This window comes from Scyliorhinus torazame, chromosome 11 (genome assembly GCF_047496885.1).
Source record: "Scyliorhinus torazame isolate Kashiwa2021f chromosome 11, sScyTor2.1, whole genome shotgun sequence".
In the NCBI taxonomy this organism is placed as follows: Eukaryota; Metazoa; Chordata; class Chondrichthyes; order Carcharhiniformes; family Scyliorhinidae; genus Scyliorhinus; species Scyliorhinus torazame.
Window position 1 is genome coordinate 179965700 of NC_092717.1, and position 14489 is coordinate 179980188.

Below are 14489 nucleotides of genomic sequence, written 5' to 3' on the forward strand. Positions count from 1 at the left end.
TGGATTCTTCGCTCACAAATATACATTCAGGCTCTGAGCCTGTCTGAACCTTGCGTTGTCCATTTTTCCCTTTATGCTTTTCGACTGTCCATGTTCCTTATTGTAAGTGGCCATCCCAGATGGCTACAACATTTTCTGCACCTCGGTTAAATCTCCCCTCAACCTCCTCGATTCCAAGGAGAACAACCTCAGCCTATCCAAACTTCCCTCACAGCTAAATTTCCCATTCATGGTGACACCCTCATAAATTTCCCGGTACCTTCTCTAGTGTGATGAAATACTGTAGCTGCAGTCCAGTCTATACAGTTCCAGCATAATCTTGCTACTCCCCGTACGCTAGGCCTTGGCCAAAAAGTGAAAGTGTCCTATAGGCCTTCTTGACCACCTTTTCTGCCTATCCTGCTACCTTCAGAGATTGCTGGATATGTTCGTCTGGTCCTTCACACTTCCTCGCATTTATTTTGCATTTCTTTGCCTTTGCCAAATGCAATATCTCTCCTCCAGACAGAATTCCATCTGCTTTTCTGCCCATCTGACCGTTAGTAGGTTTTGCAGTTTACAGTTGCTTTTCCTCCCCACCAGCCACACAGCCAATTTTGATCATGCATTCAGTCCAACTCATTGTTATGCACCATTTAGGGCAGCACGGTAGGACAAGTGGATAGCACTGTGGCTTCACAGAGCCAGGGTCCCAGGTTCGATTCCCCGCTGGGTCACTGTCTGTGTGGAGTTTGCACGTTCTCCCCATATCTCCGTGGGTTTCCTCCAGGTGCTCCGGTTTCCTCCCACAGTCCAAAGATGTGCAGGTTAGGTGGATTGGCCATGATAAATTGCCCTTAGTGACCAAAATGGTTTGAAGGGGTTATTGGGTTATGGGGATAGGATAGAAGTGAGGGCTTAAGTGGGTTGATGCAGACTCGATGGGCCGAATGGCCTCTTTCTGCACTGTATGTTCTATAAACAGCAAGTAACACAGTGAGCCCAAACAAAAACAGAAACTGCTGCACAGTCTCAGCAGGTCTGACAGCATATGTAGAGAGAAAAGGGAGTTAACGTCTCGAGTCTAGATGACTCTTTGTCAAAGCTGGAGAGAATTGGAAATACGATGAGATTTATACTGTTTTGGGGATGCTGATAATGCCTCTGTGCCCTTAGTCATTATCACGACCATTTACATTCCCTTTGCCTTTTTGCCCATGACATCTTTGTCAATCTCCAGCTAACACTGGACCTCTATCCAGCCCCATTGCCCACACCACCACCCCCTCATAACAGTATAAATCTGATCTTATTTCCAATTCTCTGTCACTTTGACAAAGAGTCACCCAGGCTCAAACCGTTAGCTCTTTTCTCTCTCCACAGATGCCGTCAGACCTGCTGAGATTGTCCTGCATTTTCTGTTTTTGTTTCCGATTCCAGCATCTGCAATAATTTGCTTTTAATGCAGTAGTGAACCCTCGGGGCCTCGCTGGAAACAGCCTTCCAGCCCCAAAAAAGGGCCTTTGTTTTCAGCCACTGAATCGATTTTGGATCCAATTTGTCACTCTGCTTTTGATCCCACTGTCTTTAATTTTCTGATCAATCTACCATACTTAATCTTATCAAAAGCCTTGATAAAACCCATGTCAACGACATCAAATTCACTACCCTTGTGGTCTTCCTTGTTACTTTAGGACTGAGTTTAGGAGGAACTTCTTCACCCAAAGGGTTGTGAATCTATGGAATTCCTTGCCCAGTGAAGCAGTAGAGGCTCCTTCATTAAATGTTTTTAAGATAAAGGTAGATAGTTTTTTGAAGAATAAAGGGATTAAGGGTTATGGTGTTCGGGCCGGAAAGTGGAGCTGAGTCCACAAAAGATCAGCCATAATCTCATTGAATGGTGGAGCAGGCTCGAGGGACCAGATGGCCTACTCCTGCTCCTAGTTCTTATGTTCTTATGTTCTTCCTTAAGTCAGGCAGGACCATTCTTTGACAAATCGACGCTCACTGTAAGTGTGTTTCCAGAGTGTTTGTCTGACTTTCAGTCCTGGATGAACCACTGTTTCCTTTGATGCAATATTGAGAAGACCAAAGCCATTTCCTTCAGTTCCTGCCCCGAACTCCCAATTTGGCTTGCAATGAAGAACAGCGCCAGCAGCGTTGGTTCAATAAGCAATTATTATTTATTATTATTGGCACTGGTGATTTGATTTCCCTTCCTCAGCCACCGTCTCATTCATAGGAAAAAACATTTTGGGTGCAAGGCCAGCAGTATGCTGCTATGTAGAAGGACCTAGGTGTCCTTGTTCATGAATCGCAAAAAAGTTGGTTTGCGGGTCATTTATTTTCCATGAATTTAGAGTACCCAATTATTATTATTTTTTTTTCCAATTAAGGGGCAATTTAGCTTGGCCAATCCACCTTTTTGGGTTGTGGGGGTGAAACCCACACAGAACCAGGGAGAATGTGCAAACTCCATACGGATAGTGGCCCAGGGACCAGATTCGAACCTGGGGCCCCAGTGCTAACCGCTGTGCCACCTCCTGTCCTCGTGCAGCTGGTAATTAGGAAGGCAAATGGAATGTTGTCCTTCTTTGCTAGAGGGATGGAGTTTAAAAACAGGGAGGATATGTTGCAGGTGTATAGGGTGCTGGTGAGGCCACACCTGGTCTCCTTACTTGAGAAAGGATGTACTGGCACTGGAGGGGTGCAGAGGAAATTCACTCGGTTGATTCTGGAGTTGAGAGGATTGGTTTATGACGAGAGACTGAGTATACTGGGACTATAATCACGGAATTTAGAAGAACGAGGGGGGATCTGATAGAAACATAAATTATGAAGGGAATAGTTAAGATAGAAGCAGGGAGGTTGTTTCCACTGGCGATTAAACTAGAACTAGGGGGCATCGCCTCAAAATAAGGAGGAGCAGATTTAGGACTGCATTGAGGAACTGCGTTTCATTTTTTCAGGAGGAAAGTCTTCACCCAAAGGGTTGTAAATCTGTGGAATTCCCTCACCAGTAAAGCACTTGAGGCTACCTTGTTAAATGTATTTAAGACAAGATAGAGTTTTGAACAGTAAAAGGAATTAAGGGTTAAGGTGAGCAGGTGGGTAAGTGGAACTGAGTCCACAGAAAGATCAACCATGATCTTATTGAATGGTGGGGCAAGCTCGAGAGGCTAGATGACCCACTCCTGCTCCTAGTTCTTATTTGTTAGCATTGTTTCTTGTCCTTGAGAAGCTGCTGGGGAGCTGCCTTTACGAATACATCTGAGTGGCTTAACTGGGCTGTTCAGAGGGCAGTTGAGGGAGTAAACCACATCCCTGTGGGTCTGAAATCACATTTAGGCCAGAACAGTAGATTTCTTTCCCTAAAGGATATTCGTCAGATGGATGGATTTTGACAAAAACCTGGTACAGGCACAGTACTTCAAATCCAGCAGCTTCGGGACTGAGACCATGCTGGATTTTGAATTTGGCCAGGTAACTAACTGGAGCCACACTCTGCCAGTGCAGAATCTAGCTGGATTGTCCAAGTTATGTTTGTCTTTAAATTTTACTCGATCAAAATTGATATGCAGAACATTAACTCCAAGTTTTGAACAGCTGGATTTCAGATACTGTACCAGTAATTTACTTGTCACCATTACCAATATTAGTGTTGTATTCCATATTTATTTCATTAATTGAATTCAAATTCCCCGTGGTGGGACTTGAACTTGTTTCCCCGGATCATTAATTTGGGCCCCTAGACTTAGTCTCGTCGCACAATGCTACAATACTGTTGGAGCTAAACAATGTATTCCTGGTTGGTCTCCTTATCTTCCACTCGGTGTAAACTTGACCTACCCAAAACTGGGCTGCCCATTCCCTAACTCACACCGTTTCCCCATCAGACTCTCGGTTAAGTAATGTCTCAATTTTAAAATTCTCTACCTCCTGTTCAAATCTTTCCATGGCTTTGTCACTCCATAGCTCTTGAGAGGCAATGCTTTTCTTCAAATCTGTCTTTCAGTGAATGCGTCATTCCCACTCCTATCATCTGGGCCCTATACTCTGGAACTCCCTCCCAAAATCTCTCCACATTCCCTCTGCACTTGGAAATTATGGTTTGACCAAGCTTCCAGTCACCTGGCCTAATAATTCCTTCGGCTCGGTGTCAGTTTTTCTTGTGGAGTGTCTTGGAACGTTTTCCTACATCAAAAGCGCTGTATCGTTAGTTGGGCCACTGATAACTGATAATTGTGTTTGTACACTCAAGCGTGTGCGCCTTTTCCGAGTCTTTACGTCGCTCGTCGACGTGTTTGTCCTACCACCATAGCGTCTTACCACAGCCCCGGTGGACTGTGTGGTGGACCGGGGGGATCTTTGCTCAGTATGAACGACCTTTCATTCAGCGGGATCACAACTTTCACCTGGTGTTGTAAGACTTCGTACGATAATTTCTGGATAATCTCTTATGCGGCACTGAGTAAACCTAGTGGTTAATTCCTGTGCTAAATTCGGGGCAGTCGATAGCATTCAGAGGCCGGTTTAGCTCAGTTGGCTAGGCAGCTGGTTTGTGATGCAGAGCAAGGTCAACAGCGCGGGTTCAATTCCCGTACCGGCTGAGGTTATTCATGAAGGCTCTGCCTTATCAACCTTACCCCTCGTCTGAGGTGAGGTGATCCTCAGGTTAAACCTCCACCAGTCAGCTCTCCCCTCAAAAGGAGAAAGCAGCCTATGGTCACCTGGGACTATAGCGACTTTACCTTTTACCTTTTTAGATAACATTACTCCAGTTAATAAACCTCACCAAATTGGCTGTCATGTTTCCAGGCCTACACCACGTAAATATTTTGATTTGAAATGTTGGCCTTACTGCAGCACACTGGTATCTTATTGATCCTTCATTTATTTTCCAGTATGTCCTTTCACACCTGAAGTTTACCTATCCCACAATTTTTCAAGGGTGAGTATGTTCCGCAGGTAATTTTGTAGAATTTAGAACTTTTGAATTGGTCCATAATTTGGATTGAATTGTAATGACCCCTTCACTCCCTTTTCTTTTACAGTTGGCAGACGTTTGTGGGAAGTGTATTTCTTCAGATAGCCTGGAAATTAGGAAGGGTGGAGATGAGCAGTAATGTCCTATGGTAAGGAAATTTTGCCAATACTATTCGCTCTAGCTAAAGACCATTCTGGATTCAGGCTTTGGATCCAACAATTACACACCTTTCACCTTCATTGCCTAGGATTAAGCCTAACGCATAATCACAAATTTAAGCATAAACTCCCAATTCCGAGCAAGCCACTCAATTGTATCGAGCCGCTTTGACGAAGGCAGTCCCACCACTACCTTCTCAGGACAGCGAGTGATGGGCAATAAATGCCAGAGTCTCTGAACATCTTGCAAGTTAATTAAAGTCAAGTCTGGTGTAGCTCACCTTGTGTATATTTGGGACCCATCACTAGCAGCCCATCTATTATTTTAGATAGTCAAAAGGAAGATAGATTTTCATTGGGGATTTCTTCCGAGTCTCCCACCGTGAATCTGACAGAGTTGAAAGCCCAGATTGACTCCCATGATGGGAGTTGGCCAATCTGCTGGTGGCTGATTGGCAGAGCTTTGAGGAAATTATTTGCCTTTACCCCAGTGAATCTAGAAACTGCAATGTTGTAAACCTGGTGAGCAAAATATTGCTGAGAAATTGACTTCTCAATAACATTGTTAGTTGAGTGACATTAAATCCAAGGAATGACACATCTAGTTGCATTACAGCAATAACATTTGATTTTGTAGCTAACCTTGTTATTTAAACTTTGATAGGTCTGCCAAGGTTTCCTGGATCCCTGGTGCATTACTGTTTGTGGGTAATATTTATGCAGGTTCCCGGGCATTATCTAAACTGGTAAGGACTTTTCTTTGGTTTAGGAAGGGGAGCTTTGGGATAAGGAGGATGACTTCAATGAAGTTTTGTATTGGGCATTTGAAAACCATATTTAGGCAGTTTAATTATATTTATACATGCTGTAGTAAAAAAAAAAATCTTGCATTTATACAAGGCCTTTAAAGGCCTCCGGATGATCCACTAAGTGCTTTTCAACCAGTGAAGTACTTTAGAAATGTAATCACTGTTGTAAAGTCATAAATGAGGCAGCCAATTTGCGCACATGAAAATTGAATGCTAGATGGAGTACCTATGTTTCAAACATTGTGACTTAAAATCATTTGTAACCTCTTCTGAAGCTAGCTGCATCAGAATGGCCAGGTTCAGCTGCTGTTTTATCAGGTTAAAGACACTACATAAACACAAATGATTCTGATTATTGGTCAAAAGAAGGGCAGCAGATGATCTCATCTGACCTAACCCAAGTTCTGAGGCGGCATTCCCACCATACCTCACAGATGGAAGAATGCCAATCACTAGGTTTGGTATTGATAGAATTGTGGAATTGGTGCTGTCAGCAGGAAGCTTTGCTCATCAACATTTTATCAGAAAATCAAGGGCCTACTGCCCATGAATTTCTACACACCAAAGTTGTAATCGTCACATCAGCGATTCCCGGCGCGCGCATTTCTGGGTGAACTCCTCACCAGCAGCACAAACTTGAAAAATCAGCAATTAAATTTTCTGGTGTGTGTCCGTTGCTGATTCACTTGTAGATTGAACAAACGTTTGGTCACTGGAAACACTATAAGCCAGCTCTTCAGCTGTCAGTTTTGTGCAGGTGTGAATTTGGAAGTATTGCACAATTCACTCGTTTTATTTTATCACTCAATATAGTGAAGTGGCACAAATGTCATGTTTTGCGAGTCTTTTTATTTAAGCTGTGGTAAATTGGAATTTGTCAGAGTTGCTGCGCTCTAATTTCTAATTGTATTTTCTGTAATATTAGATTCAACATATTAGGAGTTAACTCCAAAACTGGGTGCAGCAACATTTTCAGCATAGCAACCCGTCATGTTAAACCAGTCCAATGACAAAACTAATACAGCACTGCTATTTTATTCAGGAAACGTGTTCACAGCCTGAAGGCTAAATTGCAGAGTAACTTGCATTGAAATGCATTGAAAATTTCATATACAGGAAAGTTGTGGACAAAATATAAAAAGAAAGGTGGGCAGCACAGTAGCATAGTGGTTAGCACAGTTGCTTCACAGCTCCAGGGTCCCAGGTTCGATTCCCGGCTTGGGTCACTGTCTGTGTGGAGTCTGCATATTCTTCCTGTGTCTGCGTGGGTTTCCTCCGGTTGCTCCGGTTTCCGCCCACATTCCAAAGATGTGCAGGTTAGGTGGATTGGCCATTCTAAATTACCCTTGGTGTCCAAAAAGGTTAGGTTGGGTTACGGGGATAAAGGGGATAGGGGTGGAGGCGTGAGGCTTAAGTGGGGTGCTCTTTCCAAGGGCCGGTGCAGACTCGATGGGCTGAATGGCCTCCTTCAGCACTGTAAATTCTATGACACTATCTATGACACTAAGGTAATATTGAATTTAAATTATATTAGAATTGCAAACCAAACTCCATTCCTACCTTACAGCCACTGAAGTGCGTACCCATTTAATCATTTAAGTACTAGAGATATAGAGCGCAAATTAACAGGAAAAACAAGTCCTATTTGGCCGTATTCAGCGGGGTGTTTCAAACGGGACTCTGGCTCAGCTCTCCAGTGCAAGAAGAGATCGGGTACCATTTCTAAATGCTGCTCCGCTCTCTCGACCCCCTACCACAGTCTCTGGACGTCCCCAATTTATCAGCTCGGAGGCCCCAAGCGCTGCACCCCCTCCTCCCAACCCCACAAGGTCAGGGCACTCCCAGGACTGATCCCTGATACCGGCAACCTGGGCACCTTGGCACTGCCAGCCTGGCACCCTTGCAGTGCCCCTGTCAGCCTGACAGTGCTGCCTGGGCACCCTGACGGTGTCAGGGTGGCACTGGCAGGGTGCCTGTGTGGCAGTGGGAGTGCTAGGCTACCACTCTGCCCAGAGCCCAACCACCCGGGGTCCTCCAATGGCCTGGAAGACCCCCAGGTACCGTTACAAAACGTGGACCAGTGCTAAATGGCACCATGCGTGGTCTCCCAGGCACGAGCATTCGCGCCCAGGCCTTGGGAGCATTGGGCGCTGACATATTTATATCAGCCGAACTGCTCACTTAAATATGTAAATCTGGATCACACCCAGCAAGGATGCGATCCAGATCACGACGTCTCGTGAGATCTAATGAGATCTCGCGACGCATTCTGAGCGTTGCTAATCTTGTGAGATTTAATGGCCTGTTCGCATCACCAAGTCGGGCACGACAAGGCCATTCAAATGTGCCCATAGAGCCATTATGACACTGAAGGAGACCATTTGGCCCATCGAGTCTGTGCCAATCTGAGCAATCCAGTCCATTCTATTCCCCCACTCTATCTCCATAGTTTAATACAGTTTATTTCCTTTAAGTGCCAAATTTCTTTTAAAATCGTCGATCAATTTTGCTTCCATCATTCTCCATAAGTAAGTTTCTCGCATCCTTCCTCTGCATTTCTTGCCCCAAAACCTTAAATCTCTCAGTCCTTGTCCTAACAGCTTTTCTTTGTCCACCTTATTATCTAAACCTGTCATAATTTTGTCCACTTCCATCAGATTTCCCGATGACCTCCTTTGACCCAAGGAGAACAGTCCCAGTTTCTCCAATCTAACCGTGTAGTTAAAATTCCTCTTTCCTGGAACCATTCTGATAAATCTTCCCCTGCACACTTAAAGATTCTCACACCCTTCCTAAAATTATGGTGACTGGAAGAGGAAGTAATTGTCTTGATTATAGCCAAAACAGAGCTTTATAAAGGTTCAGCATCATTTCCCTGTTTTTGTACTCCGTATCTCTATTTATAAAGTCCAAAACCTCATATGCTTTGCTAACTACTTTCTCAGTATGTCTTACCACCTCCAAAGATCCACGCAATTAATCTCTTTGGTCCCGCTGTCCCTGCAAATCCTTTAGTCTATATTATCTCGTGACACCCCTTCTTCCAAAATGCATCACCTCACGCATCTCTCTATTAAATTCCATCTGTCGCTTATCAGCTCATTGTGCTCGTCTATCTATCTGACCTGGTGCAGTCCATCAGTACCATCCTTGCCGTTTGCCACATGTTTGATGTTATTTCGAAACTTTACTCTGTATTAAAAGTCATTTGTGTATATATATTTTTTTAAAAACAGCGATCTTAGCTTTGAGGTTTGGGGAACACGTCCATCTACTGTCCTCCAGTCCGGAAAGACAACTATTTACCACGACCAATGTGTTTTCTTCCTGCCCTTCGCCCATTTTTTTTATCCTCGCTGACACTGATCCTCCTATTGCACGAACATCCATTTTTTTTTAATAAACATTTTATTGAGGTATTTTATTGAACATTTTATTGATATATATTTTATTGAAGGGGCTGGTTTAGCGCAGGGCTAAATCGCTGGCTTTGAAAGCAGACCAAGGCAGGCCAAAGCAGCACGGTTCAATTCCCGTACCAGCCTCCCCGAACAGGCGCCGGAATGTGGCGACTAGGGGCTTTTCACAGTAACTTCATTTGAAGCCTACTTGTGACAATAAGCGATTTTCATTTCATTTCATTTTCAAGTATTTTTGGTATAGAAACAACAAAATAGACAATATACATGAAACCATAAATATAGTGCAAAAACCGTTTACCTTTCGCACCGGTCTCACCCTTATTACCCCCTTTCTCTAACCTAACCTAGCCCCCCCCCCCCCCCCCCCCCCCGCCGCTGACAATTAATTTTCCACAAAGAAGTCGACGAACGGTTGCCACCTCCTGGTGTCTCCTAACAGTGAACCACGGGGCTGGTGGAGTACTGCTCCGGTGGGAGCGGCAGAGGTGCAGTTTCCAATGCCCCCAGACTGGTGCCCTTACAAGAAGCCGCCTCCATACGCACCCACGCCGACCCCTCCCCCACCACCCACTTCCTGATCATGGCTATGTTAGCCGCCCAGTAATAGTTGCTAAAATTTGGCAGCGCCAGCCCGCCCTCTCCCCGGGGGCTCTGCTCGAGCATTACCTTCCTTACCCGTGGGGTCTTGCCCGCCCAGGCGTAGCCCGTGATCACCCTGTTGACACGCTTAAAAAAGGACCGCGGAATAAAAGTGGGAAGACGTGAATCCCCCCCACCCCGGACCAGCAAACAACAGTGGGGAGAGGGGGCATCCCTGTCTCGTCCTCCGGTGCAGTCTAAAATAGTCCAAAGTTGTCCTGTTCGTCCACACACTTGCCGCAGGAGCCTGATACAGTAACCTGATCCAGTCAATAAAGCCCCGCCCGAATCCGAACCGTTCCAGTATCTCCCACAGATAGTCCCATTCTACCCGATCAAAAGCCTTTTTTGCATCCATTGCGACTACTACCTCAACCTCCCTACTTTCCGGGGGCATCATGATCACATTTAACAGCCTTCTTACATTGGCCACCAACTGCCTGTCCTTAACAAACCCCCCCCTGGTCCTCCCCAATAATGCCCGGAGCACAGTCCTCAATCCTGGAGGACAAGATTTTGGCTAGCAACTTGGCATTCACATTCAGCAGGGAGATCGGCCTGAAGGACCCACACAGCTCCAGGTTCTTGTCCCGCTTAAGAATCAGCGAAATCATTGCCTGTGACATCGTCGGGGGCAGCACCCCTCTTTCCCTTGCCTCATTGAACATCCTCAACAACGCTGGCCCCAGAATCCCAGAGAACTTTTGATAAAACTCCACTGGGTACCCGTCCGGAACCGGGGCCTTACCCGCCTGCATGGCCTTCAAGCCCTCCACTATATCTTCCAGCCCAATTCGGGCTCCCAGCCCTTCTACCCGCTCTCCATCCACCGTTGGGAAATTCAGCCCCTCCAAGAAGTGCCTCATCCCCTCCGGCCCCGTAGGGTGTTCCGACCTGTACAGTCTGCTGTAGAAATCCTTAAACGCCTTATTCACCCCTACTGAATCACCAACCAGGTTCCCCTCGCTGTCCTTTATTTTCCCTATCTCCCTAGCTGCCTCCATCTTCTTAAGCTGCTGTGCAAGCATTCTACTGGCCTTCTCCCCATGTTCATAAATCGCCCCCCTTGCTTTTCTCAGCTGCAATACCGCCCTGCCTGTGGTCAGCAAGCTAAACTCCACCTGCAGCCTCCGCCGTTCCCTCAGGAGCCCCCCCTCTGGGGTCTCCGCATACCTCCTATCGATCTGTAATATCTCCTTTACCAGTCTGTCCGTCTCTGCCCTGTCCACCTTCTCCCTAAGTGCCCGGATCAAAATCAGCTGCCTTCAGTGCTTCCCAAACCACCAATGCCGAAGTTTCCCCTGTGTCATGAATGCTCTGAATGGTGCGCTAGATCTGAATGCATTTCCTCAGCCGCTCGCACACCCCCTCATCCGCCAAAAATCCCACATCCAACCTCCAGTGCGGGCGCTGGTTACTGTCTTTACTAACCTGCAGGTCAACCCAGTGCGGTGCATGGTCTGAGATTGTGATCGCCGAGTACCCCGTGTCCATCACCCCAGCCGGCAAGACCCTGTTCAAAATAAAGAAATCAATCCGGGAATACACTTTATGCACGTGTGAGTAGAAGGAGAACTCCTTCGTCCCTGGCTGCCCGAACCTCCATGGATCCACCCCCCGCCCCCCCCTCCATGGATCCACCCCCCCCCCCCAAGCTCCATGAACCCTCTTATTTCCTTTGCCATTGCTGGCACCCTGCCTGTTTTTGAGCTTGACCGGTCTAAGCCCAGGTCCATAAATGTATTGAAATGTATCCATGACCAACCTGTGCGAGTCCAGGTCCGGTATCTTCCCCAGAATCCTCTTTATAAACACCACATCATCCCAATTTGGCGCATGTACATTCACTAATACCACCTGCACCCCCTCCAGTTTCCCACTGACCATAATATACCAACCTCCCACGTCCGAGACTATGTACCTGCCTAGTCCCCTGGGCCGGATGGGATTTATCCTAGGATTCTCTGGGAAGCTAAGGATGAGATTGCTGAGCTTTTGGCTTTGATCTTTAAGTCATCTTTGTCTACAGGAATAATGCCAAAAGGCTGGAGGATAGCAAATGTTGTCACTTTGTTCAAGAAGGGGAGTAGAGACAACCCCGGTAACTATAGACCAGTGAGCCTTACTTCTGTTGTGGGCAAAATCTTGGAAAGGTTTATAAGAGATAGGATGTACAATCATCTGGAAAGGAATAATTTGATTAGAGATAGTCAACACGGTTTTGTGAAGGGTAAGTCGTGCCTCACAAACCTTATTGAGTTCTTTGAGAAGGTGACCAAACCGGTGGATGAGGGTAAAGCAGTTGATGTGGTGTCTATGGATTTCAGTAAAGCATTTGATAAGGTTCCCCACGGTAGGCTACTGCAGAAAATACGGAGGCATGGGATTCAGGGTGATTTAGCAGTTTGGATCAGAAATTGGCTAGCTGGAAGAAGACAAAGGGTGGTGGTTGATGGGAAATGTTCAGACTGGAGTTCAGTTACTAGTGGTGTACCACAAGGATCTGTTTTGGGGCCACTGCTGTTTGTCATGTTTATAAATGACCTGGAGGAGGGCGTAGAAGGATGGGTGAGTAAATTTGCAGATGACACTAAAGTAGGTGGAGTTGTGGACAGTGCGGAAGGATGTTACAAATTACAGAGGGACACAGATAAGCTGCAGCGCTGGGCTTAGAGGTAGCAAATGGCGTTTAATGCAGAAAAGTGTGAGGTGATTCATTTTGGAAGGAATAACAGGAAGACAGAATACTGGGCTAATGGTAAGATTCTTGGCAGTGTGGATGAGCAGAGGGATCTCGGTGTCCATGTACATAGATCCCTGAAAGTTGCCACCCAGGTTGAGATGGTTGTTAAGAAGGCATACGGTGTGTTAGCCTTTATTGGTAGAGGGATTGAGTTTCGGAGCCATGAGGTCATGTTGCAGCTGTACAAAACTCTGGTGTGGCCGCATTTGGAGTATTGCGTGCAATTCTGGTCACCGCATTATAGGAAGGATGTGGAAGCATTGGAAAGGGTGCAGAGGAGATTTACCAGAATGTTGCCTGGTATGGAGGGAAGATCTTATGAGGAAAGGCTGAGGGACTTGAGGCTGTTTTCGTTAGAGAGAAGAAGGTTAAGAGATGACTTAATTGAGGCATATAAGATTATCAGAGGATTGGATAGGGTGTACAGTGAGAGCCTTTTTCCTCAGATGGTGATGTCTAGCACGAGGGGACATAGCTTTAAATTGAGGGGAGATAGATATAGAACAGATGTCAGAGGTAGGTTCTTTACTCAGAGAGTAGTAAGGGCGTGGAATGCCCTGCCTGCAACAGTAGTGGACTCGCCAACACTAAGGGCATTCAAATGGTCATTGGATAGACATATGGACGATAAGGAAATAGTGTAGATGGGCTTTCGAGTGGTTTCACAGGCCGGCGCAACATCGATGGCCGAAGGGCCTGTACTGCGCTGTTATGTTCTATTTTCAAACACCACCCGCTTATTGATCAGGATCGCGACCCATCTAGTCCCGAATGAAACACCTGCCTGACCCAGCCTTTCCTCAGTCTAACCTGGTTCGTTACTCTAAGGTGCGTCTCCTGCAACATTACCACGTCCGCCTTCAATCCCTTTGGATGTGCAAACACACGTGCCCTTTTGACCGGCCCATTTAACCCTCGAACATTCCAGGTGATCAGCCTAGTTGGGGAGCTCATTGCCCCCCTCCCCCTCCGCCGATCAGTCATCCCCTTTTTTTAGACCAGTCACCAGCCCGTGATCCGCGCCTCCACCAGTCCATCCCCAGGCAGCCCCCGACCTCCACTCTGTCCCTCAGCCCAAGTCCCTCCCTCGCCAGCAGAACATTCACCCCCACTACACCCCTCTCCCCCCAGCAACAACACCCTGAAACCCAATCTCTTTCCTTAACCAAACATCTGCACACCCCCCACTGCGCTTCCGAGAGCTAGCTCACCCAGCTAGCTTGGTGGCCCCCATCCCTGGCGCCAGATGGTCTCCCACCTATTGTCCCCCCTCCCCCGCTCATGCAAACAAACTCCAACATCAAACAATCCCCACACAATTGCCCAACCAAAAAACACCAAGATCAAAACTAACACACCTCCACCCCCCAACAGTGCAAATGAAAACCTAAACTCACTCAGCTCGACTGCTAGTTCCAAGCAAAACGAGAAACTTTTTACAACTTTTTACAAACACGAACATTACAGCCAAATTCAAAAGTTCTCAGTCCTTCGTCAGCCCTTTCTTCTTGCAAGGTCCAACGCGTCCTCAGGCGACTCAAAGTAAAAGTGCTGATCCTGGTGCGTGACTCCGAGACGGGCTGGGTATAACAGTCAAAACTTCACCTTTTTCTTGAAAAGGATCGCCCTGATCTGATTGAAGCCTGCTCTCCTCCTGGCCACCTCCACACTCAGGTCTTGATAAACCCGCAGGATGCTATTGTCCCATTTCCAGCTCCGTGTCTGCTTGGCCCACTGCAGAATACGCTCCTT

General features: G+C 46.5%; 1 protein-coding gene across 13 annotated transcripts in view; it reads left to right on the plus strand.

Annotated features, from left to right (window-relative positions):
- The window catches only part of LOC140385689 (UDP-N-acetylglucosamine transporter TMEM241 homolog), a 223339-nt gene that overhangs the window by 3363 nt on the left and 205487 nt on the right, over window positions 1–14489 (plus strand). For 10 of the 13 annotated variants that reach the window (XR_011933422.1, XR_011933423.1, XR_011933424.1 and 7 more), the window contains exons 2-4: window positions 4884–4930; window positions 5034–5114; window positions 5789–5870. Coding sequence is in view for 9 of the 13 variants with exons in the window: in XM_072468096.1 (XP_072324197.1) it covers window positions 4884–4930; window positions 5034–5114; window positions 5789–5870 (210 nt within the window). In the remaining 4 variants the exon portion in view is untranslated. The remainder of the gene's footprint in view (window positions 1–4883; window positions 4931–5033; window positions 5115–5788; window positions 5871–14489) is intronic. The other 3 variants (XM_072468102.1, XM_072468104.1, XM_072468105.1) reach the window with 3 other exon arrangements.